The 25,833-nt window shown below is 35.4% G+C and overlaps 1 protein-coding gene across 2 annotated transcripts in view; it reads right to left on the bottom strand.

Moving 5' to 3' along the window:
• RALGAPA1 (Ral GTPase activating protein catalytic subunit alpha 1) overlaps positions 1-25,833 on the bottom strand; it is a 252,075-nt gene that overhangs the window by 194,013 nt on the left and 32,229 nt on the right. For both annotated transcript variants that reach the window (XM_040620839.1, XM_008694072.2), the window contains exons 2-8: positions 16,176-16,286; positions 15,356-15,405; positions 11,304-11,361; positions 6,692-6,735; positions 5,153-5,330; positions 3,578-3,693; positions 960-1,098 (exon numbers count right to left, since the gene is read on the bottom strand). In XM_040620839.1, coding sequence (XP_040476773.1) covers positions 960-1,098; positions 3,578-3,693; positions 5,153-5,330; positions 6,692-6,735; positions 11,304-11,361; positions 15,356-15,405; positions 16,176-16,286 — 696 coding nt within the window. The remainder of the gene's footprint in view (positions 1-959; positions 1,099-3,577; positions 3,694-5,152; positions 5,331-6,691; positions 6,736-11,303; positions 11,362-15,355; positions 15,406-16,175; positions 16,287-25,833) is intronic.

Here is a 25,833-nt window from a genome sequence, read left to right on the forward strand (position 1 = left end):
GTGATGATACCGTTTTAAAAGATTTAAAATGACATTTTAAAATAATTTGCTAGATATTAGCATGCAGTCTAGAAGACTGAACCATATTTTGCTGATATTTGGAAATATGTCTTTTTGCAAGATATCATTAAAAGGCTCAGTGAATCCTAAGTACAGAGAAGCTTCCAGAGCCATTTAAAATTAATGAGAATTCACTTCAATTAACCTAAGACTGAGAAATGAATTTTGAATACAAAGTATGAGAACTTTTCCTTGATTTTTATAGCAAAAATATTTTTAAAGCAAATATTGTTCTCAATGGCAAAGATCTGCTACTTTAAATTAAGTCCTTTCTAACAAGCCTTAATGGTTATGCCTAAGCCTGTCAGCTGCCTAAACTTGGCGAAGCTTAAAATAGGAATATCTTTCTGCAAAAAAAAAAAAAAAAAACATTTCTACATACAGACTACCAGTGGCTTCTAGATATGGAAGAGGTCTGCTTCTAAACCAAGATTTGTCTGAAAGGCTCTAGTTTTAAGGCTCAGCCATTTTGGCACAGCTACTAAATACTGGACAAGACATTATCAAAATATGTGATAACATTATTATTTGTACAGAACTTGAATAAGACATACTAAATTGAACCCTTGGGGGACCTTAAAAAGAAAATTTATAATATAGTTTAAGGATCATACCAAATAGCAGAAGTTTAATTCATAATATCAAATATTTCTGGTGGGTTAACTTTCTTATTGGTGAGATCCAGAGAAGACATTAAAAAAAAAAAATCTCCTCATTCTCAGTGAAACTTTCCTATTAATAAAATTCCACTTTCTCTATGAATCAAGGTATAAGTATCTCTAAACAATCAATACATATATTAAATTTTATCAGTTTTCTGCAGGTAACAAATGCGAACTTTACACTGAGGTATATTTTATTCTTACATGTGATCTTTTAGAAAATTCCAGATTACCTACCAAGTACAGGATGATATAAACTATTCTCCTTGCAGATGTTTGGGAAAATATAAGGCAAGTAATATTTCTTAAAATGTGAAAACAAAAATGAAAATCCCCTTTCTTGGTTTTCTTTGTTCTTCCATTCTAAACTTTTTACCTAAAAATAAAAAATAAAATCAGAATCACTCCATGAGACAGAAACAATTATTAGCTCTCATAAACAAGGTTGTAAAAGGTTACTTAAGGGATACACTAATCTGTTATACTCTAAAGAGACACAGCTAAATATACATAAAGGACAAATGTAAATGCATTCTATATGCTATATTTCAAAAATCTTAGAAGTTAAAGTGTGCCCTGAAAATTTTTAAAGTTGACCCAGACTTGGCTCTACTAATGACAAAGATACTAATGTTCTTTCCCCCTTTGCCCTGTCCTGAATAATTCAGCCTTACAAGTCATACAAAATAGGCATATGTGAGTGGGAGTGGGGGAAGAGTGAAAGCAGTGGCAGTCAAGTGCAGGTAATTAGCGCCTGACCACAAAATGCAGGGCATCCATGAAGGAGATGTAGCAGAGGCGGGAGCCCAGTGGAGACTTAGTGCCCAAGAGGGGTGAGGACAGTGCCCATGAAGTGAGGGGGTGGGGGATAAGAGGGAAAGGGTAAATAAAGGGTGTGAGAATTCCAGCAAGGTGAGGAAGATATCGAAGTAGGGGGATGGTAGAAGAAAGGGTAAATAAAGGGTGTGAGAATTCCAGCAAGGTGAGGAAGATATCAAAGTAGGGGGATGGTAGAGGCCCAGAGTAGGCTTCAATGAGATACTACTATACATTATTCACTACTTTTTAAAAATTTTTATTTATTTATTTGAGAGAGAGAGAGAGAGAGTGTGTGTGTGTGTGTGTGTGTGTGTGTGTATGAGCAGGGTGGAGAGGGAGAAGCAGGTTCCCTGCACGCGGGGAGCCCAACATGGGGCTCAATCCCAGAACCCTGAGATCATGAACTGAGCCAATGGCAAACGCTTAACAAACGGAGCCATGCAGGCGCCCCTACCTTATTCACTTTAGAATAACTAAAATTACACACTGACCATACCAACTGTTGGTGAGGATGTAAAGCAACTTTTGAGCTTCATAGATTGCTGGTGGAATGTAAAAAGGTACAACCATTTGGAAAACAGCTTGGCAGTGCCTAAACAAGTCAATATGTACCTATTCTACAACCCAGCTTTTCCATTACTAGGTATTTACCCATGAGAAAAAACTTTATGTCCACATAAGGACTAGTTTATCAATATTTGCAGCTGTTTTATTTTAACAACCAAAAACCAGAAACAACTCATATCATCATCAAGAGGGGACTGAATAACAAAGCATGTTATATCCATACAATGAAAAGCTAGTCAGCAATAAAAAGAACCAAACTATTGATGCACAACAATATGGATGATTTTCAAAAAAATTATGATAGAGAAAAGAAGCCAGACCAAAAAAAAGTATGTACCATATGATTCCATTTATATGAAAATATGGAAAATGCAAACTGTAGTGACATAAATCAGATCAATAGTTGCCTGGGAATGAGGTAGTGGTTAGGAGTGGAAAAGGATGTATTATAAAGGCATGTGAGAACTTTTAGGGGCGATATGATTATTATCTTGATTATGGTGAGGGTTGTATGGCTGTATACATGTAATAAGTTTCATTAAATTGTATATTTCAAATATAGCAGTTTACTATATGTCGATTATATCTCAATAAACCAGCAAAACAATTTTAAAAACCTATGAGGTATAAAAGTTGTTTTTTTAAAAAAGAAAAACTGGTAATAATAATGACAGTAACAACTACCACCCACAGAACACTTGGTGTCATGCACCTTTCTCTTCTAGTACTTTGTATTAGTTATTTAACCCTCAAACAAAACAGGCTAGATATTATTTTTATGTCTACTTTAAGCCAGAGAGGTTAATTTACCAAAGGTGACACTATCACAGTAAGATGTAGAATAAGATTTAAACCTTGGCAATCTCATTCAGGGTTCAAATTAACTTTATAATGTTAGTGTCTGAGGCATAGGGAATTTTTGTGTTTAAACTAGTTACAAGAAATGTGTATATGTTAAGATTGTTTTCATCAACCAGGGTATGTACATTTCATATGTAGAGATGAAGAGGTTACCTTACAAAATACATTCACCCAGAAATTTACAGAGTACAAATAGGTTAAAGTGTAAATTACATTCCTCCACCCATACCCCATTCTCAGCCTACCGCCCTACTGGCTACCTCTCGGCAGGTTGATTCCTAAATCAGTTATTACTTAAAGACCACAACTACTGATTATAAAGGAAAGGATCAGAAAGTAAACCCAACTGGCCCATGGAAGAAGGTATATACATAAAAGAGTCTACTGTTAAGATTTTCTCTCCCTAGCTCCCTTTCTAAGCGATTCATAATCCCTCCAATGATTTTTAGTTCACGAAAGGCATACTAACATATATTTTCAAAAGTAAAAATTGTCCTCCTTCAAGAAAATAAGCAAATATCTACTCTAACATAATAATGGTAAGAGAGAAAAATTAATTACCCACACAAGATGGTAAGAGGGGTGATATCAAAGAAGATAACACATACCTGAATTACTATGTATTTTAAAAGCGCTTCAAGAAAATAGCTTGTGAGATCTTCTTGTCCTTTGTCTCCTGATTGTGGAGGGACAAGAGGAGTGATTTCCTCTATAGTGACTTGAGCTATACAAAGACAAAAGTTTAGGACAATTACAAAACAAATTTAACAATGAAATAATGTGATCCAAATAAAATTTAACTGCAAAACATATATGCAATGAATACTGCTTGAAAACGCTCTAATGATTGAACCCTGAAATAAATCTGAGATCAACCTAACAGTCCATCACAACCACCACAGAATTTAATAATCAGCTGTTTCATAAGCCCTTGATTGAGAAAATGTGACAGGGATGGACAGACAGATAACAAAGGGCTTAAGAGTGAAACTTACTTGGAAAAGAACTCATATTTTAAAATTTACATTAGGTGTGCCCATTACAAAAATTCCACAGTATGATGAAAAACAACAATAATGACCTTATTTATCAATTAAAGGACATATTACTCTAGTAATAACTATGCTTAGTCTTTAAGGTAGCCTCTTTATTCAAAGAATGAAATGCTATTTCCCTCTCAAAAACAAAGGATAGCATCTTAGTTCCTTGACTACAAAAGTCCATGTATAAAATAAGAAGCTCTTACATTTTCTAAAATTTTCAAATATTCAAAAACATTCATTATAACAAGTGCAAATTCAAGAAAAATCGACTAACAACTAGCTGAACTCTTAATTATTTCCTAAGCAGCACCTAGTTTAGTACAGGCAGGTTCCTAAACCTGTTTATTAGTATATTAGCCAAGTAATTAAGTTCACAAAAATAGGTTTTGTTACACTCCTCTTAGAACAAAGTAAAATACTCTTGTACTTCAATGTACATCTAAATTAGCTCAAGGATACAAGATACACATGAGAATTAGAAATGAAAGATAAATGTAAAACGGCTTCTATTAACCACGTGGTGCTGATCCTTCACACCAGAAGCCTTTCTGGCCATGGAGAGAACGGCCCTCCCAGGGCTAAATAGCTAATTCCCAGAGATAGTGAAGATGGGCCGGAGAACATGGTATGCCTTCCATATGCAAACCAACTAGTCCAGAGTCCACACCTCTACCTCTCTTCTATCCGGCTCTCACGTTCAAGGCCACTATTCCCCTGACCTAATCACCCAGGTAACATGGCTGACAGTGAGAGACAGCCCCTACGCACCTAAGCCTGCTGAAATTGTCCAAACTAGCCAGTCATAACACTGATCACATTGCCTCACATGTTCCTACCTACAGAAATCACAATAAGAGCTCTTGCCTTTGATGCCCGAGCCCTGACTGCCCTGGTCCTTCCCCATGTGGCCACCCTCCCTGCTGTGGCATGCCCTCTCCCCTTAGGAACTGTAACTATTTTTTTTATGGCAATCATCTTTCGATCTGTTGGCCTCATCATATGTGAAAAATAATAAAACCTACATTTTACAACATGGCCTTGAATTACCCAGTTAATAAACATATGGACATTTTAAAACTATCTTAACAAACTACACAGGAAATTTTAAAATACTGATGGATAAGATCTTGTGAATCTTACTTTCTTGAAGGTTGAGTGGAGGATTAATGAGATTATCTAAAGTTCGAGGTCCATGTTCAGATTGTAGTGCCGAAAATCCAGGAATTAAGCATGAAAACATCCAAAGCTGTTCTTTGCTACAGTTATTCTGAAGAGCTTGCAACCATAATAAGAAAAGACGAACACCTTCCCGTCTGATCTAAAATAAAATAAAATGAAAAACAGTGTTTTTACTTATAAGGGAAATATTTTCTTACTTTTAAGGCCAAAATTCTCTAGAAGATGATGAGAGAGTGTTACTTTGCAAAAGAGAGGAAGGAAAGAAAGAGGGAAAGGAAAAAGGAGAAAAGGAAGGAGGAAAGGAGAGAGGGAAGGAAAGAGGAAGGGCTACTACACCCATGTCATTTACTGAGCCCTCGTTATTTGTACATTCAAATTCATGGATTTTGAACAAATACAGAATAAACTTGGCCTCTAACCACTTAAAGCCATCAGGTAATCTTTATTCTATAATTTCCATTGGTAAAAAAAAAAAAAAATCAGAAAATCATTTCCTTCTTGTTTACTTCTTTCTTTCCCAACACCACTGGTTTAATCCAAGAAGCAAGAAGAAAGAGGGCAATAACTGTTCCTTGTACACTGACTTTGGTAAAAGCTGGAATGGTTATGGGGATCTTGGTGCCCTGCTAAATCAATGTTCATGTTCTTAAAAAGCTTACCACTCTCTGAAATTATGTCATCTACTTATTATTTGCTGCTAACCTGCAAAGCAGAAATTTTGACCTATTACTATAGTCTAAGTACCTAGAACAATACCCTACATACAGAAGACAACAAATATTTCAACCAATGCATAAATTCTCTCCCAGCAAGAGAATAGGAAAAAACAGAAAAACATTCAGTCTCTGATAAGCAAAGCACAAAGTTCCTCACTAAGTTAATCTCACTGGTAGCTTTGGAAATTGCACTACAGCAGCTTGGTAAACGGCCACTGTCAAAGCTGTTCAACAGCTGCCATCCTTTCAGTTTAGAGAGATAACAAGAAAACGAACAATTAGGAAGGCTTATTCCTTTGTACTGCTATACCAAGCCTCGACACCAAAACTACCCACGTCATGAAACTTTCACTTAACATACAACAAGATGCTTTTGCACTGGGTAGCTTCTCTTACCATATAGCACAATGAGATAATGAAAAAGAAAAGAAATAAAACCAACTTTTTAACATAGATTCTCTATTTTTCCCTACATCTAAGAATACTTATAGTAATATAAAGAATAATTTGTTGAAAGACTAAATAATTTTTGTCTTCTGGGGACCAGAGAGTAAAGTATTTCTAGTGAATCACTCAATGCAGTGGCAAAAGTTTTTCAATAGCCTGTTCAACCCAGTATGTATTTTCACACATACTGCGTATGTTGCTATATTTTATTTAAAGTAAATTCCCTTCAACTAAGTGAACTAAAGACAAATCAAAATTCTTTAGGAAAAACATTGATGTAGGAGAAGTAGAAAAGAGACAGTTTTTTTAAAAGTCATAGAAAAAAAATTAATTATACCTTCAAAGAGTTTCCTGTGTGGAGTAGTTTCTTTAAAATCAATCCTGAAAAGGAAACATGATTTAAAATATTCATATTTTCTTGGTTGTTTCCAAATGTCAGAGTTCTCGGTCAGACTTGAAAACACTTTAAAACAAGTCCTTGGCAATCTCCAAATTATTCTTGGTGACCCTGATATCCCTCTGGCCATAATCTTGGGACCAGAAGGGCATATAAAGAGTCACCTTTTCAACACATGGTCTATTGGAATTAAATATGCTTTAGTCTATTGAAACAAAACCTAATCCCAAAATTGCAGTTACTACAACATTATCTCTGTATATCTCTTATTTAAGACTAAGAATATAATTAAATACTTTCTGCATCACTAATACAAACAAAAACCACTGCAGGAAATTTCCATTTAGTTAACCACCTGAACTTCTGTAACTCTAATATTTCCTAACAAACATTTTCATTGTACTAATTTTCTTTTTCAGAATATTCAAAGCCATCTTTAATATTCATTTTTAAATCTGTACAATTTTTCAACTCTATAATAAAATACTGAAATTACATTAACAAGCATCCAGAGACCCGCCATTTGGTCTAAACAAATCTAAACACAGTCCCATGTTTCTTGCAGTTTTAAAATTTCATTCATTTACCTTATCTATGATGTTTTATCTAGCAAGTATCTTTGAAGCCTCCTTTGAAACCATGTCAAATCACTCTACTCCCTCTTTCCCCAGAAAAAAACATTATCCAGATTTTCGTACTGATGATTTCCAAAATATTTTTATATTAGGGCTATTTACTTATAAATCAATAAAATATTTAGAATTGGTTTATATATTTAAAACCTTATACCAGTTACAAGAATTTCTTCCGCAGCTATTTGTTCTAATCCTATTTTTTATTCTTTCTAATATCAAGATTACACACATACAAAACACACACACACAAAGATCAAGCCTGGATTTTATTTGGTTAAGTTTCATTTGTCATACAAAAATAAGCTTTAATAATTCAAATAAAACTATGTTGATTTATCTGCAATTCTCTTATGTTTGCACAAATTCAATTTCTTAAAGCAATACTATGTAAACCCCAGTCTTTAATCAGCTCCCCTAAAAAAATCTATATATGCTAAATGGACTGTGGAATCGTGGATTGGATTCTGGAACAGAAAAAGTACATAAGTGGAAAACTAACCAAATCTGATTAAGTTTGAAGTTTAATTAACAGTTTAAAAAAAAAAACACACAACCTTACATTTATGTATGATATCACATAAAACAAGCCTTCCTATAAGTTCTTTTTCTTTTTCTTTTGAGAGAGTGCATGCGCAAGAAAGCGGCGCGGGGGGGCGCCTGGGTGGCACAGAGGTTAAGCGTCTGCCTTCGGCTCAGGGCGTGATCCCGGCGTTATGGGATCGAGCCCCACATCAGGCTCCTCCGCTTTGAGCCTGCTTCTTCCTCTCCCACTCCCCCTGCTTGTGTTCCCTCTCTCGCTGGCTGTCTCTATCTCTGTCAAATAAATAAATAAAATCTTAAAAAAAAAAAAAAAGGCGGCGCGGGTTGGTGGCAAGGAGAGCAGAACTCTGAATCTTAAGTAGGCTCCATGCTCAGCACAGAGCCTCACTTGGGGCTCAAGCTCACAACCGTGAGATCATGACCTGAGCCGAAATCAAGTCAGATGCCCAACCGAGATACCCAGGGGCCACTACCTAAATAACTTTTCACATCCAATATTAGTTTCTGAAATTTATCTACAGTGATCTGTATAGCTTTAATTAATTCACTTTAACTGCTGTATACAATTCCATTCCATACTATTAATCTTATTTATGTGAGGACATTTGGTTTGTTTTCAAATTTTTGCTATGCCCAGGAATACTATAATAAGGGTTCTTGTCAAAGTTATAAAAATAGCTGACACCATACATAATGATGAAAGAGTAACTGCTTTCTCCCACACATCAGGAATGATGCAAGAGTGTCTGCTCTCACCACTTTTATTCAACACTATACTAGAAAAACAATAAACAAGGAAGGAAGGGAGGGAGGGAGGAATTAAAAGTACCAGATTGGAAATAAAAAAGTAAAACTATCTTAAATTGCAGTTGACATGTTCCTATATGTAAAAAACTGAAAGGAATCTACAATAAAACAAACAGAATAAATAAGTTATAATTAACTAGAAACAATATAAATGCCCATGAATTGGTGAGTAGATAAAACATGATATATCCCTATGACAGAATATACAGCAATAAAAAGGAATGATGATACATGCTATAATATGGAAAACAAAATTATGCTAAGTGAAAGAAGCCAAATGCAAACTACTATAAATTGCATGATTTCACTTACATGAAATGTCAAAAAAAGACATTTATTGAGCACAGAAAGCAGATTGTGGTGGTGGGAAAAACACTGACTGTAAGTGGGTTTGAAGGAATACTTCAGGGTAAGGCAATGTTCTAAAACTGGACAGTGGTGCCTCTAAAGATTTATTTAAAATCACTGAATCATTTACTTAAATAGATAAATTTTACCTATATAAATTATAATACAATAAAGCTACTTTTAAAAAAATCAACTAGAGTCATTGATCTATTTTCCTTTATATATGACAAAAAAGAAAAAAAAAACAGTTTTAGGATTTTTCTGGATGACAAAGAAAAATGACCACTTATGTATCTTCTCAAGTTAGACATTTGTTGGAATATTACTAATCATGACAACTAGAGAGCCTAAAGCTCTTTTGGAGATTTAAGCCTACATTCCTTAGAAGATACAATAAACTTTTGAAGTTCAGATGTCTCAAAAAAAAAAAAAAACACAACTTTCTTCATGAACAACCCTCAAAGACATTTTTATGATTATGAAACACAAAATAGGATTTCACTATTTTACTGAGTACCTTATCAAGTGCTTGTTACCAATTCATATCTCTTCTCTGATATAAAGTCTATTCAAATATTTCGCCAATTTAAAAATATTTGTCTTATTATCACCTTATTATCGAGTTGTAAGAGTTCTTCATATATGATGGGTACGTTACATTTAGTCTCAAACTTTATCTAAAAAGTTTATTCTAAAAGGCTTTACTGTTTAGGATTTTGGGTTTTTTTAGCCCCTGTACCAATATCCTTCCCTAGATGTCCAGAGTTCCTTTTGTTTCTGGAATTAATTGGGAAGGCTTATAGTTTCAAAGCCCCACAAAAGTCTTTTCTTTTTTTTAAAAAGACATTTTACTCATCTAATCATCAGTTAACAGACATTGGGTCATTTCCATCTTTTGGCTATTATGAAAAATGGTGCTATGAACATTAGAGCATACGTTTTTATGCAGACATGTTTTCCTTTCTCTTGGGTATATCTAGGTATGGACCTGCTGGGGCATAAAGGAGCTCTATGCTTAATATTTTGAGGAACTGCCAGACTGGTTTTCAAAGCAGCTGAGGCATTTTACATTCCTACCAATAGTGTTTGAGGGTTCCAATTTCTCCACAGCCTCACCAATGCTTATTATTTTTTTGCTCACAGTCATCCTAGTAGATGTGAAGTGGTATCTCCGTAGAGTTGGGATTTGCATTTCCCTACTGACTAATGATGTTGCACATCTCTTCATGTGCTTATTGGTCATTTGTGTATCTTGGAGAAATGTCTGTTCAAATCCTTTGCCCATTTATAAATTGTGTCCAAAAAGGATTTCACTTGCTATAATGGATTAAAAAATGTGGGGCCTAAATAGAATCCATGACTTTCTTTTTTAGGAGAAACAAATACAGGTTTACAAATGAATATAAGGCCTATAACATCTACTTCAATAATGTAGATAGGGTGGCCATCCACATATTCCCCATGAGAGAAGGGTCATGAGAATCATTAGCAATCAAACTTGACATCGAGACACCTAAACCAAAGCCAACAACTGCTTACCTGCAGACTCCTTTCTAATCACAGAGGGGTTAAACGTCTTAGAACAAGAGCTCCAGAGCTCTATGGTGATACTGTTATTGTTATACGACCAGACTCCAAACGCACAAGCACCTTAGCTTAGTTTCTGGTAACAGAAAGTCTGTCTTCTCCCTACTTAGTCTCTGACAGTAATCCACAGCAGGGTTCTTCCCCCGCCCCGCTTATTTTTTTCTTTTTGGCTTCATTCCATGATCTGGAAAGCTCTACTCTGGCCCTTTGAGCAATAAGGTTAACTCTAGTTCCCCTCACAATTTTCTGTGGAGCAAACTGCCAGCTGACACTGCTGCCTTTCAAATCTGGAGCCCAAGTATTCACTCTACTTGGCACTTCACATTTCTCTTCCATTTCTGATTCTGAGATGTTTATTTTGATGCTGAGCCTGCTTTTATTTTTTTGGTTTTATAGTTTTATCATTACTAAAATAAAGGAACAGACAGATCAAAGAAATTTAATATGCCATTTTGACTGGAAATCCTTCATCTATATTTTTATCTTATACTCCCATTAAGTATAGTCCTGTATTTTCTGTATTTTTACTAAAACATAAACTATAAATTCATTTCAAATAATGACCAACCCACTACAGAGCATTTTCATATATTATCATTCATGTCAAATGTGAAATACATATTTAAATCACTTACCAATACTATGAAACTGCCATCGCTGATGAATTCTCTCTGGAAGAAGTTGTAAAATTTTCTAAAAATCAGTATGAATAAAAAAAAGAACGAAAAGCAAGTAATGAGTCCACATTCTGTGCAATGTGAAAGATTAAAGAGCTTATAATAAGCCTTTAACAGTCTCTTATGTAAAAGATAGCATCACAAACACAAAATAGTATTTGAGCTAATCTGACAGTACTCGCACTATTTCAGCACTGGCACAATGATCAATATTCGAAAATACCAAAAACAAAACCTAACAAGCTATACTAACAAAGACTTGGAATAAGACATTAATGAAAATTTTCTTTTACAATGATGTGGAAAGTAAGTATATTTCTCTTTATGGATTAAGTAACAACTCTAACATATTTCAAAATGATCATTTTCTATTCTTCGAATTTCCATATTGTGGATATTACTGATAGGCTCTGAATTCTTTCAGATACTACTATTTGTGACATTTTGTCTCACTTTGAGTAGTTCTTCCTCCTGTTTTGATGAAAGTAGGGAAAATATTTTGATTTCACAAAAATCACATCTAATATCTGTACTGATTTGATTCAGGTGGACCCATATTTATGATGGCTATAGGTATAAGAACAATATTTAAAAATTCAGGATCCTTCCAGTTGAACTAATACAGGTTTCCATTAATTGGGAGTAAACACTTTTCACATATAACACTATCAAAATTTTACCTTTAATTCCCTTTACAAATTTCTTCTGTGTGAATTATTCTGGTTCAACAGCCAACTTACTGTGCTACTAAACTTTGCTCCCAGTACTCTGCTCGCTGAATGAGTTTCACGTGTGTCAGTCTGTTGTTAGTGCTGCTCTTACTGTTATTCTTTAGAAATGCCGTGAACCAAATGTCCATAAGGGCAAAACACTAGATACTTTTATATATAAGTATCTCATTAATCCTCACAACCATCCTAAAAAGAGTTTATTAATCTCATTTTAAAAATGAGAAAATGGGTTAAGTAATGTGCTTAAGTTAGAAAGTGGAAGAACTGATTCCAATCTTGATATGCTTAATTCCAAAATGTGTACTTTTATACTATTCTGCCCCAAAAGTATGCATGTTTTACACTTCTCTATCTTCCATTTGATATGATCTTATTAGTCCATCTCATACAAGAGAATGATGAAGAAATTTGACATGAGATACACAAATCTTTTTACCGTTGCCCTCCTCCTATTTCTCTAGCCAACAATTGTATATTTGTATTTATTTTGGTATGGAAAGAGATAAAATTATAAGTTGAAAAGATAAGTTGTAAACTACTCAGAAACATTCCTAAATTATGACTATTATACTTCAGATTTAACCTCTTATAAAATGTAAATAAACGCGTCTTTTATTTTTTTATGTGGTTACTATAAAGATGAAAGAAACCATGTGTAGTCTTAACAAAAGAAAACGGATTATAAATACTGTATCATATTATTAACACTACATAATGGTGCTCTTTATTCCAAAAATAGGAAGTCAGTTAATCTATAAATTTACTGATCTTTAAAAAATCATCATTAGTCTCTGAAGGTAGAGGTCAGATATTATTGTTCCCAGTGTAAGTAGAAAAACATCAGCACACAGGTTAAATGTTTTTCCAAAAGATGAAAGCCCTCCATCTAACATCTTTATATTCTAAGAAAATTCAGTCATTCATTAAAGACAAACAACTGATCAATATATATTACATAAAGGAAAATAAACACTATTTTTTAATAGAAGGAAGGAAGGTCCTGAAAGATCTTCCATTAACTAATCAATCCATCTTAGTTTCCTGAACACAGGGCAAGCGTGAAAGTCTGAAGGAACACTTTCCAGAAATTATTATCTTGCCTTCTCTTCTGATACTTTTTTTTAACTTCTTTTTCAATCTTGAGGTCTTTTATTTCCTTCTCTTGCCTAATTGCCCTGGCTAGCTAGAACCAAGTGCAATATTCAATAGAAACGGCTTGTTTTGTTCCTAATCTTAAGAAAGAGGCACTCAGCATCCAGTACTAGGTATGGTCTTAAATGTGTATTTTTGTAGATGTTCTATATCAAGTTGACGAAGTTTCTTTTTACTCCCATTTTGTTAAGTGTTTTATCATGGAAAAGTATTGGATTTTGCCAAATGCTTTTTCTTTGTCTACTGATAATAACATGTATTTTTTGTCTTTTATCTTATTATTATTATACACTAGTTGGTTAATTTTTAGATGTTAAACTTTGTATTTCTTAGATAAATCCCACTTAGTCATGTTGTATAATCCTTTTTATGTGTATCTTGGTTTGGTTTACTTTTTTTTTTTTTTTTAGGATTTTTTTGTGTCTGCTTCGTGACGTAGGTACTGGCCTCATAGAATGAACTGTGAAATACCATCTCTTTTTTATTAAAGAATTTGTGAAGAACTGGTATTTTTCTTTAAATGTCTGGTTAAAATTCACTAGTGAAGTCATCTGGGTCTGGGCTTTTCTTGGTGGAATTTTATTTAAATACTAATTCATTTTTTCCACTAGTTGTAAGTCTTTCAGGTTTTCTATTTCTGTCTGAATCTCATTGCTTTCTGTCTTTATAAAACCTGTCCATTTTATATATCAAATCTGTTGTCTTATAGTTTGTCATAGTATCCTCTTACACTTTCTATAAAGTTGGTAGTGATATTCCTTTTTAATGCCTGAATTTAGTAATTTAATTCTTCACTCTTTTTACTTAGTATGGCCAACTATTACTAGTTTTCTTGATCTTTTTCAATGAACTGACTTTCAGTTCTGTTGGTATTCTCCATTTTTTAAATCTTTCTTGCATTTATTTCTGCTATAATCTTTATTATTTCCTTTTATCTGCTTGCTTTGGGTTTAATTTGCTTCTTTTTCTAGTTTAAGGTGGAAGCTTAGGTAATAGACGAGATAACATTCTTCCTTTTATCATATAAAGTTTATAACTATAAATTTTCCTCTGAGTGCTTGGTTAGCTGCATTCCCTAAGTTTTGGTATGTCATATCTTTCTATGAGCCGTTGATTATTTAGGGGTATGTCCATTAATTTCCACATATTTATGAATTTACAAGATTTCCTTGATGCTGATTTCATTTAATTCCATGTTAGAGAACATAATTTGAATGATTTCTGCTGATACTTTCATTCTTTCTCAAAACATCTATGTTGTAACATTCCCCTTGTAAATATTTCATGCAAACACCTGGAGAGATAAATATAAGCAAATTCCTCAGGGACAATGATAACCAAAAATAAACAGCACAACAGGTACCAACACCAGTTACTTCCATCTAGAACTCTTTAAAAAAAAAAAACAAAAAACCCCAACTTTTTTTCCTTAACTGTGACTAAATCAATAGCTAAGTCAATACCTAAGAGAGATATCAGATTGTTCAAATTCTTCTAAACCGTATCAAAGTATCCAAAGTATAAAACAGTGAACTATCTTTAATTAACCAAGAGACAGAATAGCTCAATCTTGAGACACAGATTTCCAAATTCTTTAATGTCTTTCAAGTCACAAGATCTAATCCTTGGCTTTCTCCAGATCTCTGAATTCTTGCTAAAGATCAGAATACTCCTGTCCTTGCTTGATTTGAAAGACAGAATTAAGAGGCAAGGAGTTATCTTAAAAGTGAGGGGACCTTAATTTTTATCAGTATGCCAAAAACGAAATATAAATTTTAGTAGAGGTTCAAATGTTGCTACTTCCTTCTAACAATTAAGACTTGTCCCACACCAATCCAAAGTAATATAGAAAAATAATTTACAAAACACTTAACTATTTTACAGCATTACCAACTTTATGGTGTCAAATGCATAAAAATGTAATTCTATTTCTACCTAAGAACAACACATCCTCAAGAAATAATTAAGAATTAAGTCAGATATATTTTTAGGTCGAAAATGTGATTCAGTTCTTGGGAAGCACAGCAGGTTCAGTCTTTTGATATATGCTTTATAGTTTCAATATATTCCTTTGTATGTTCCAAGAATTATTTTGGAGGGGAAAAAAGTTGATTGGCAGATACTTACCTCAAAAATAAAAAGTATAGCATCCAATTCTTCCCTTTGAGACTTGTGACCTAAAACATTTTACAGAAAAATATTTTAAACATTATCATTTTGTCCTTACTGTTAAAAACCACTTAAAAAGCTTAAAATATTTCAAGCACTAAAGTATTTTCTCAGTGATTCTTTAATAAAATGTTTAAAGCATATTCTGTTCAATGTATAGACAATACTGTAGCATCTCTATTCTTTTCAACAATTAAATTAAGATTCTACATATTTATGTCTAAAAACAAATAATATACTGTGGAGTGGAGCCTGGGTGGCTTAATCAGTTAAATGTCTGCCTTCAGCTCAGGTTATGATCTCAGGGTCCTGGGATCAAGCTCTCCCTGGTGAGTGGGGAGTCTGCTTCTCCCTCTCCTTCTGCCCCTTCCTGCACTCATGTGAGTGCACACTCGCTCTCTTTCTCTCAAATAAATAAATAAAGTCTTTCAAAAAAATAACAATATATATATATATACTGGGGAGGACTTAGAATAAATTCTGAAAATGAAAATATGAGAATGACTGCTCAAACTTCACAGGCACCTAAGGGCAGAGCAGAGAAAGTGAGGAAATAGGTGAATAAATCTGACCAGGCAAAAAGCAAATCTTCTAAGCCTTCTCAAAAGAATGAAGACAGTATAACTAACCTATACTTTGAGAGTGTGTCTAAAAGATGTTTGACCAAAAAAGTGAAATAACAGTAAAATTCCAATGTCAAAGAGTCTATTTTTAAGTGAATACTTAGGACAATTGTTTGAAACATCAACATAAGACAGGACCAATTTTAATATCTTACCTTTCTGTTTAAGACTAGCTTCAATAGTCACAAAATTCTCAAAGAACACGTAATATATATGTGAAAAATGTTGGTCAAAAAACTGTTTAAGATCGATAGACTCTGCATTCTCTGAAAAGGAAACAAAAACAGTTTTTAGTGATTACATATATGTTAAATCATGTTCAGCAAATAGTCATAGTGGCGAGTTTCCTTCAAAAAAGGAACTTCAAAGAACTGCTCCTAAAATTCTATCCTATTAAAATATTTGAGATATGCATTTATTTATATCCTTGTTCACGCAACTTTAGTTTTTTAAAAATTTTAGTTTTAATTTTAAAAACAGGTTAAAGGGCATCCGGGTAGCTCAGTCAGTTAAGCATCTGCCTTCAGCTTAGGTCATGATCTCAGGGTCCTGGGATCCAGCCCTTTGTCAGTAGAAAGCCTGCTTTTACCTCTTCCTCTGCACCCCCCTCCCTGACTTATGTGCTCACGTGCTCTCTCTCTCTCAAATAAATAAAATCTTCAAAAAATAAAATAAAAAACCAGGTTAAATCAGGTTATCATAATCTTCGTTTCCTTAAAAAATAAAAAAGCACAACAATGTGTCGGAGAGATTTATTCAAAATTTATTTTGAATATTTAACCCAACCAAGGAAAGAAGTCAACTTTTAGTTTCAATTCACAGTTATGCTTCTTTCAACTTATCCCCAAGACAGTTTGAAATCAGCATTCTTAAGAGTAATTATATATATCTAAAATACATTTATTCAGTAAATAGGTACATAACAACAGATTTTATAAATAGGCACATAGGTATTACAAAGCTCAAATCAGATAATATTGCTTTAAAGGAATTGTCAGTATAGTTCAGGGCACACAAAATCAAACATAGCTGTATGCATATTAGAAAGTGTTAGATACTGAAAGTGAAGTTACAAAATACAATGGCAATTTGGAAACACAAAATTACTTTCAAAGCTAAAAGAGGGGTGAAAGTGGGGAAAGAAGAAAAGCTTAACACAGGATTTATTATTTGAAAAGACTATTAAGGACAGAAAGGACTTTCAACATGAAGCGGTGAAGGGCATTCTAAGTATAAGCAAAGACAAAAAAGTGAGGAAAGTATGAAGCAGGATAGGATACAGAAAAATAATTCATTTTAGATAGAGCCCAAAACACTTTGATAAAAATAAAATTGAAAAAATAGCCTTGAAATATGTCATACAATGTCCTGAATGCAAAGTAAAGGAGAAAAATTATTATTCAAAGCAAGATGCAGACGTATACATATTATGCATTTTGTTGTTTGGTTTATCTTCACGGAGACTGAGAAGGCTGAAGAAAAAGGGGGAATACAGAACTTGTACTTTTAATATATACTTCCCATTATTCAACTTCATTTATAAAAAGCACATATTTCTTTTATAATGCAAAATAAATTTGAAAAAGACACTGGAAAAAAATCAAAGATTTTTGAGGCTGGGAGATGAAGAATAAACTAATTGTCATGAGAGTCAAATTAAAGGTAAGTATCAGTTAATTTCTTGAAATGCTCTAAGGCTCAACAGAAGATTTCAGAATAAGGTTAAATAGTAACAACATATAGAGAGCACTTTAAACTCTCTTTCCTATTCTTACCCTGTGAATAATCATAATAATTTTTTAGTGGCATCTTGTCTATTTCCAAGACTGTTTCTCCTTTGCCCTCCCAAAGGAAGGGATGAATGCCCTCTCCTCCCTATTCTTGGATTCTCTACATTTCTATCTTATGGAAATAACTCTGTTGTACGTGGGTTTTTGTTTTCTTTCCAGGACTAGTCTATAGGTTTTTTAGAATATAAACTGTGTCTACCTTGGTATTCCCAAAACCTAGCACAGTTAGCTCAGCACATATGTACTCAAATATGTTTTGCTACTGATAAAACAAGTTACTTTAACTTTATTAGATTCATTTATTAGCTTGAAAATTTTTATACCAGAAAAGACTGCATAACCTCCTGACAGGCAAAACATTGCTTCATCTAGACTGGAATTAGAACACCCAGATTCCACTCCTATCAGTAACACTACCTGTGTGACTTTTCACAGAACTAGAAAACATAATGGCTAACACAAACTGAATGTTCCCTATATGTTAGACATTCTTGTAAGTGATTTACAGAAATTAATTCCTATAATTCTCACAATGACATCATGAAATAAGTACTATTATCCCTATTTTATAGATGAGGAAACAGGCACAGAGAATTTAAGTAATTCAGCTAGTAAAAAGGAGAGACAGGGATTTAAACCATATAGCCTGGATCTACTGCCATGCTCTTAACCTCTATGTTATTCAGTCTCCAGTGTAATATGAATAGAACACCAGTAATTTATTATCTGCCATAAGAAGATATGAAGTCATCAAATACTAGTTAAACATATTTACAGACTTTCAAAATAAAAACATATACAACTGAGAAAAACACGAAAAGCATTTTTCCCACACAGTAGAGTAACAAAGACTATGAAATTAGAATAGGCTACTATAATTAGCTCTACATTTCCTGAAATTAATGTTTCAAACATAACTAATGTCCCAGAGGAAAGAAGAAAATGAGAGAACAATAACAAAGCAAAACAAAAAAATCAAAACAAAACAAAAGCAAACACAAATCAACTCAAGATTTTACGACCTAATTTAGGAGCCAAGATAGTCTCTTAATTTCCATCTCACACAGCATGTTAGGAAAGTATGGTAACTACATACTTGCTAAAAAGATACTGAAACAAAATTAGGCTAATTTCCTTTTGACTCCCTATCTATTTATAATGAACTAGTCAGCAAATAAAAACTCTTTTACAGAGGGGAGGGGGGTGGGGGAATGGGATAGACCGGTGATGGGTAGTAAGGAGGGCACATATTGCATGGTGCAGTGGGTGTTATACACAACTAATGAATCATCGAACCTTGCAACAGAAACCAGGGATGTACTATATGGTGACATAATATAATAAAAAAAATTTAAAAAAAACCTCTTTTACAAAACATTTTTGATCACCAGTTCACTAATTTACATACTGGGGGAAAGCAGAGTAGGAAATAAACAAAACAAAACAAAACAAAACCCAATGGAGGAGGGAGAGGTTAAAAACACAAACAGATAAGTTATAAATAATATACCATTAGACTGGATAAATTGTAAATAATATACAATTAGGCTCCAAAAAAGGGGGAGAGGATGTATGGAAAAGGGAAAATAAATTGAGAAATGGGAGGAAAAGAAAAAGGACAAAGGGAGAAAACTGAGAAGAAGTAAGGTGGAACAGAACTGAAGCTGTAACTCAAAAGTAACGCAGAGACTAACAAGATGGAAAATATAAAGATAAGGATAACAGAGTACCTAAGAAGTTCCAGGAAGAAAATGTACAATATTAAAAAAAATAATAATATCTAAGAACTCTCTAAAATATCTTCAGATTAAAAATGGTATATTGAGTCCCAGGCAGGGTAAATTCAAATCTACACATGGACACATCCTAACACCAAAACCAAAATGGAAATATTAAAATAAACAAAAAATACCTATATAAGAATATCAAAACTAACGGCAGACTTCTCATCAGCCCAATAGAAACAGGAAGACAATGCAACTTTATATGGAAAGAACTAAGGAAAAATAATAGTCATTCTAAAGTTCTATACTCAGCCTAAGTACTGTTCAATAACATGAACATGAAAATGAAGAAAAGGCATTTTCTAACACCCTTAGAGTTAAACACCCAAAAAACATCACTCAAACTCAAATATGAGATTTCTGAAAGAGGAGAAATAAACTCACATAGAAGTGAGAAAAGGAAAAATGAGAAAGAAAATGGAAAATAAATGGGTAAATCTAAATGAAAACTGAATGCTAAAAAAATAACACTACTAATGCAAAAGGTTACTAACTAGGAGAAAGTAAAATAATAGGCAATAATGTCAAAGATGAAACAGAAATGCTAGAAAGAAAATAAGATCTTTGTTAAAAGGATGATAGAGAGGGAGGAGGTTAAGATGGCGGAGGAGTAGGGGACCCCTTTTTCAGCCGGTCCCCCGAGTCGAGCTGGATAGGTACCAGACCAGCCTAAATAACCACGGAATCAGCCTGAGACGCAGGAAGATACATCTGGATCTCTACAAATGAACATCTCCAGCGCTGAGTATTGAGGTACGAAGCGGGGAGCCGTGAAACCACGCACAGATATCAGAAGATAAACGGAAGGGGGAGGGAGCCTACGTGTTCGGGGGCCGGGAAGCGGTAGCCAGCTGCACAGGGGAGCGGGCGGACTCGTGGACGGCACCCGCGAGAGAGCAGACTGAGACCGTGAGCTGGGGAGTGCAGGCCACCAGACTGAAACGGAGCTCCGGTGCGCTCACTGGAACCAGACTGAGACCGGGAGCTCCGGGAGGGCGCGGGGGCGGCTGGCAGCTGGCGGTGTTAGAAACACAAAGGACAGAGACACGACGGTCCAGGAAGTGAGGGCTCGGACGCCGGGTGTGGGGCGCACATCCAGGGACGCTGCAGGGCTGAGCAGCACCAACAGAAACAGAGTTAAAGTGGCCAGAACATCAGTGGAGAACGGTCCGCGATCCCTCTGTTCTGTGAGAGAGGCAGAGATTCGGCCACTGATGCTCTGACTCTCAGAAGAGGCACAGCAAACCGCCAGGGAAAGCCGCCAGAGAACAAAAGCCTGGAAAGACCGGCTCACAGTGTGCCCAGCCCCATCCCCCCTCGCAGGGGACACGGAGACTCTACCCAAATAGGGTTGCCTGAGTATCGGCGCGGCAGGCCCCTTCCCCAGAAGACAGGCTTAAAAATCAAGAAGCCCACATCCCTAAGGTCCCTATAAAACAAGGGCGCACGGCCTGGGTCCCGGTAAATAATTTGGGCTCTGGACAACCCCGCAACCTCTCCTCATCAGAATGACGAGAAGGAGAAATCCCCCCCAGCAAAGAAAAGACAATGAGTCTGTGGTCTCTGCCACAAAACTAATGGATATGGATATAACCAAATTATCAGAAATGGAATTCAGAGTAACAACGGTCAAGATGATGTGAAGACTTGAAAAAAGCATTAATGAAAATGTTAATGAGAATATAGAATCTCTAAGGGCAGAAATGAGAACGAATCTGGCAGAAATTAAAAATTCTATGAGCCAAATGCAGACAAAACTAGAGGCTCTGACGGCCAGGATGAATGAGGCAGAAGAACGTATCAGCTAATAGGAGGATGGGTTAGTAGAAGAAAAAGCGAAAACAGAATCTGGACTTAAAGAAATCCACGCTCAAGAATGTAGGTTACAGGAGATTACTGACTTAATGAAACGTTCCAATGGCAGAATCATCGGCATCCCTGAGGGGGTGGAGAAAAACAGAGCTCTAGAAGAGATATTTGAACAAATGGTAGCTGAAAACATCCCTAATCTAGTGAGGGAAACAAACATTTGTGTCTAAGAGGCAGAGAGGACCCCTCCAAAGCTCAACCATGACAAACCTACGCCACGTCACGTCATAGTGCATATCGCAAATATTAGATCCAAGGATACAGTACTGAAAGCGGCCAGGGCAAAGAAATTTCTCATGTACCAAGGCAAAGGTATCAGAATTACGTCAGACCTGTCTACACAGACCTGGAATGAGAGAAAGGGTTGGAGGGGTATTTTTAAAGCTCTTTCAGAGAAAAACATGCAGCCAAGGATCCTGTACCAGCAAGGCTGTCATTCAGAATTGATGGAGAGATAAAGACCTTCCAGAATCGCCAGTCACTGACCAATTTCGTAACCACGAAACAAGCCCTACAGGAGATATTAAGGGGGGTTCTATAAAAGTAAAAAGGCCCCAAGAGTGATACAGAACAGAACGTCACAACCGATAGAAACAAAGACTTTATTGGCAACATGGCATCATTAAAATCATATCTCTCAATAATCAGTCTCAATGTAAATGGCCTAAATGCTCCCATAAGCGCCACAGGGTTGCACATTGGATAAAAAGACATGACCCATCCATTTGCTGTCTACAAGAGACTCATTTTGAACCTAAAGATACATCCACACTGAAAGTAAAGGGATGGAATACCATCTTTCACGCCAATGGACCTCAAAAGAAAGCTGTGGTAGCAATTCTCATATCAGACAGATTGGATTTTAAACGAAAAACTATAGTTAGAGACACAGAAGGGCACTATATTATTCTTAAAGGATGTATCCAACAAGGGGATATGACAATTATAAATATCTATGCCCCCAACAGGGGAGCAGCAAGATACACAAGCCAACTCTTAAACACAATAAAGAGACATATAGATAAAAATATGTTAATCATAGGGGACCTCAACACTCCACTATGAGCAATAGATAGATCACCTAAGCAAGAAATCAAAAAGAAACAAGAGCTTTGAATGCCATACTCGACGAGTTGGACCTCATAGATATACATAGAACACTACACCCCAGAACCAAAGAATACTCATTCTATTCTAATGCCCATGGAACATTCTCAAGAATAGACTATGTTCTGGGACACACGTATCAGCTAATAGGAGGATGGGTTAGTAGAAGAAAAAGCGAAAACAGAATCTGGACTTAAAGAAATCCACGCTCAAGAATGTAGGTTACAGGAGATTACTGACTTAATGAAACGTTCCAATGGCAGAATCATCGGCATCCCTGAGGGGGTGGAGAAAAACAGAGCTCTAGAAGAGATATTTGAACAAATGGTAGCTGAAAACATCCCTAATCTAGTGAGGGAAACAAACATTTGTGTCTAAGAGGCAGAGAGGACCCCTCCAAAGCTCAACCATGACAAACCTACGCCACGTCACGTCATAGTGCATATCGCAAATATTAGATCCAAGGATACAGTACTGAAAGCGGCCAGGGCAAAGAAATTTCTCATGTACCAAGGCAAAGGTATCAGAATTACGTCAGACCTGTCTACACAGACCTGGAATGAGAGAAAGGGTTGGGGGAGCATATTTAAAGCTCTTTCAGAGAAAAACATGCAGCCAAGGATCCTTTATCCAGCAAGGCTGTCATTCAGAATTGATGGAGAAATAAAGACATTTCAGAATCGCCAGTCACTAACCAATTTTGTAACCACGAAACCAGCCCTACAGGAGATATTACGGGGGGTTCTATAAAAGTAAAAAGGCCCCAAGAGTGATACAGAACAGAAAGTCACAGCCAATACAAACAAAGACTTTACTGGCAACATGGCAACATTAAAATCATATCTCTCAGTAATCAGTCTTAATGTAAATGGTTTGAACCATCCCATAAAACGCCACAGGGTTGCAGATTGGATAAAAAGAAATGACCCATCCATTTGCTGTCTACAAGAGACTCATTTCGAACCCAAAGATGCATTCAGACTGAGAGTAAGGGGATGGAGTACCATCTTTCACGCAAATGGACCTCAAAAGAAAGCTGGGGTAGCAATTCTCATATCAGATAAATTGGATTTTAAACTACAGACTATAGTTAGAGATGCAGAAGGGCACTATATTATTCTTAAGGGAAGTATTCAACAAGTGGATATGACAATTATAAATATATATGCCCCCAACAGGGGAGCAGCAAGATACACAAGCCAACTCTTAACCAGAATAAAGAGACATATAAATAAAAATACATTAATAGTAGGGGACCTCAACACTCCACTCTCAGAAATAGACAGAACACCCTGGCAAAAACTAAGCAAAGAATCAAAGGCTTTGAATGCCATACTCGACGAGTTGGACCTCATAGATATATATAGAACACTACACCCCAGAACCAAAGAATACTCATTCTATTCTAATGCCCATGGAACATTCTCAAGAATAGACCATGTTCTGGGACACAAAACAGGTCTCAACCGATACCAAAAGATTGAAATTATCCCCTGCATATTCTCAGACCACAACGCTCTGAAATTGGAACTCAACCACAAGGAAAAATTTGGAAGAAACTCAAACACTTGGAGACTAAGAACCATCCTGCTCAGGAATGACTCGATAAACCAGGAAATCAAAAATCAAATTAAACAATTTATGGAGACCAATGAGAATGAAAATACAACAGTCCAAAACCTATGGGATACTGCAAAGGCAGTCCTAAGGGGGAAATACATAGCCATCCAAGCCTCACTCAAAAGAATAGAAAAATCTAAAATGCAGTTTTTATATTCTCACCTCAAGAAGCTGGAACAGCAACAGAGGGACAGGCCTAATCCACGCACGAGGAAGCAGTTGACCAAAATTAGAGCTGAAATCAATCAAGCAGAAACCAGAAGTACAGTAGAGCAGATCAACAGGACTAGAAGCTGGTTCTTTGAGAGAATCAATAAAATTGACAGACCACTGGCAAGACTTATCCAAAAGAAAAGAGAAAGGACCCAGATTATTAAAATTATGAATGAAAAAGGAGAGGTCACGACGAGCACCATTGAAATTGGAAGGATTATTAGAAATTTTTATCAACAGCTATATGCCAATAAACTAAGCAATCTGGAAGAGATGGAATCCTTCCTGGAAACCTATAAACTACCAAGACTGAAACAGGAAGAAATTGATTTTTTAAACAGGCCAATTAATTATGAAGAGATTGAGTCAGTGATAAACAACCTTCCAAATAACAAAACTCCAGGCCCGGACGGTTTTCCTGGGGAATTCTACCAAACATTCAAAGAAGAAATAATACCTATTCTCCTAAAGCTATTTCAAAAAATAGAAACAGAAGGAAAGCTACCAAACTCATTCTATGAGGCCAATATTACCTTGATCCCCAAACCAGGCAAAGACCCCCTCAAAAAGGAGAATTACAGACCGATTTCCCTAATGAATATGGACGCCAAAATCCTCAACAAGATCCTGGCTAATAGAATCCAACTGTACATTAAAAGGATTATCCATCATGACCAAGTGGGATTCATCCCTGGGATGCAAGGGTGGTACAACATTCGCAAATCTAAATGCAAATCAGTGTCTTAGATTTTATCCAGAAACAAAAATTCAGAGATATTATTCTCTCAATAGATGCAGAAAAAGCATTTGACAAAATACAGCATCCTTTCCTGATTAAAACCCTTCAGAGTGTAGGAATAGAGGGTACATTTCTCAATCTCATAAAAGCCATCTATGAAAAGCCTACTGCAAATATTATTCTCAATGGGGAAAAGCTGGAAGCCTTTCCCTTAAGATCAGGAACACGACAAGGATGCCCACTCTCAACACTATTATTCAACATAGTACTAGAAGTCCTTGCAACAGCAATCAGACAACAAAAAGGGATCAAAGGTATTCAAATCGGCAAAGAAGAAGTCAAAATGTCTCTCTTCGCAGATGACATGATACTCTATATGGAAAACCCAAAAGAATCCACTCCCAAACTATTAGAAGTTATAGAGCAATTCAGTAATGTGGCAGGATACAAAATCAATGCTCAGAAATCAGTTGCACTTCTATACACGAAGAATGAGACTGAAAAAAGAGAAATTAGGGAGTCCATCCCATTTACAATAGCACCAAAAACCATACGTTACCTTGGAATTAACTTAACCAGAGACGTAAAGGACCTATATTCTAGAAACTATAAATCACTCTTGAAAGACACTGAGGAAGACACAAAAAGATGGAAAAATATTCCATGCTCACGGATTGGAAGAATTAACATA

This window comes from Ursus maritimus, unplaced genomic scaffold (assembly GCF_017311325.1).
Source record: "Ursus maritimus isolate PB19 unplaced genomic scaffold, ASM1731132v1 scaffold_36, whole genome shotgun sequence".
In the NCBI taxonomy this organism is placed as follows: Eukaryota; Metazoa; Chordata; class Mammalia; order Carnivora; family Ursidae; genus Ursus; species Ursus maritimus.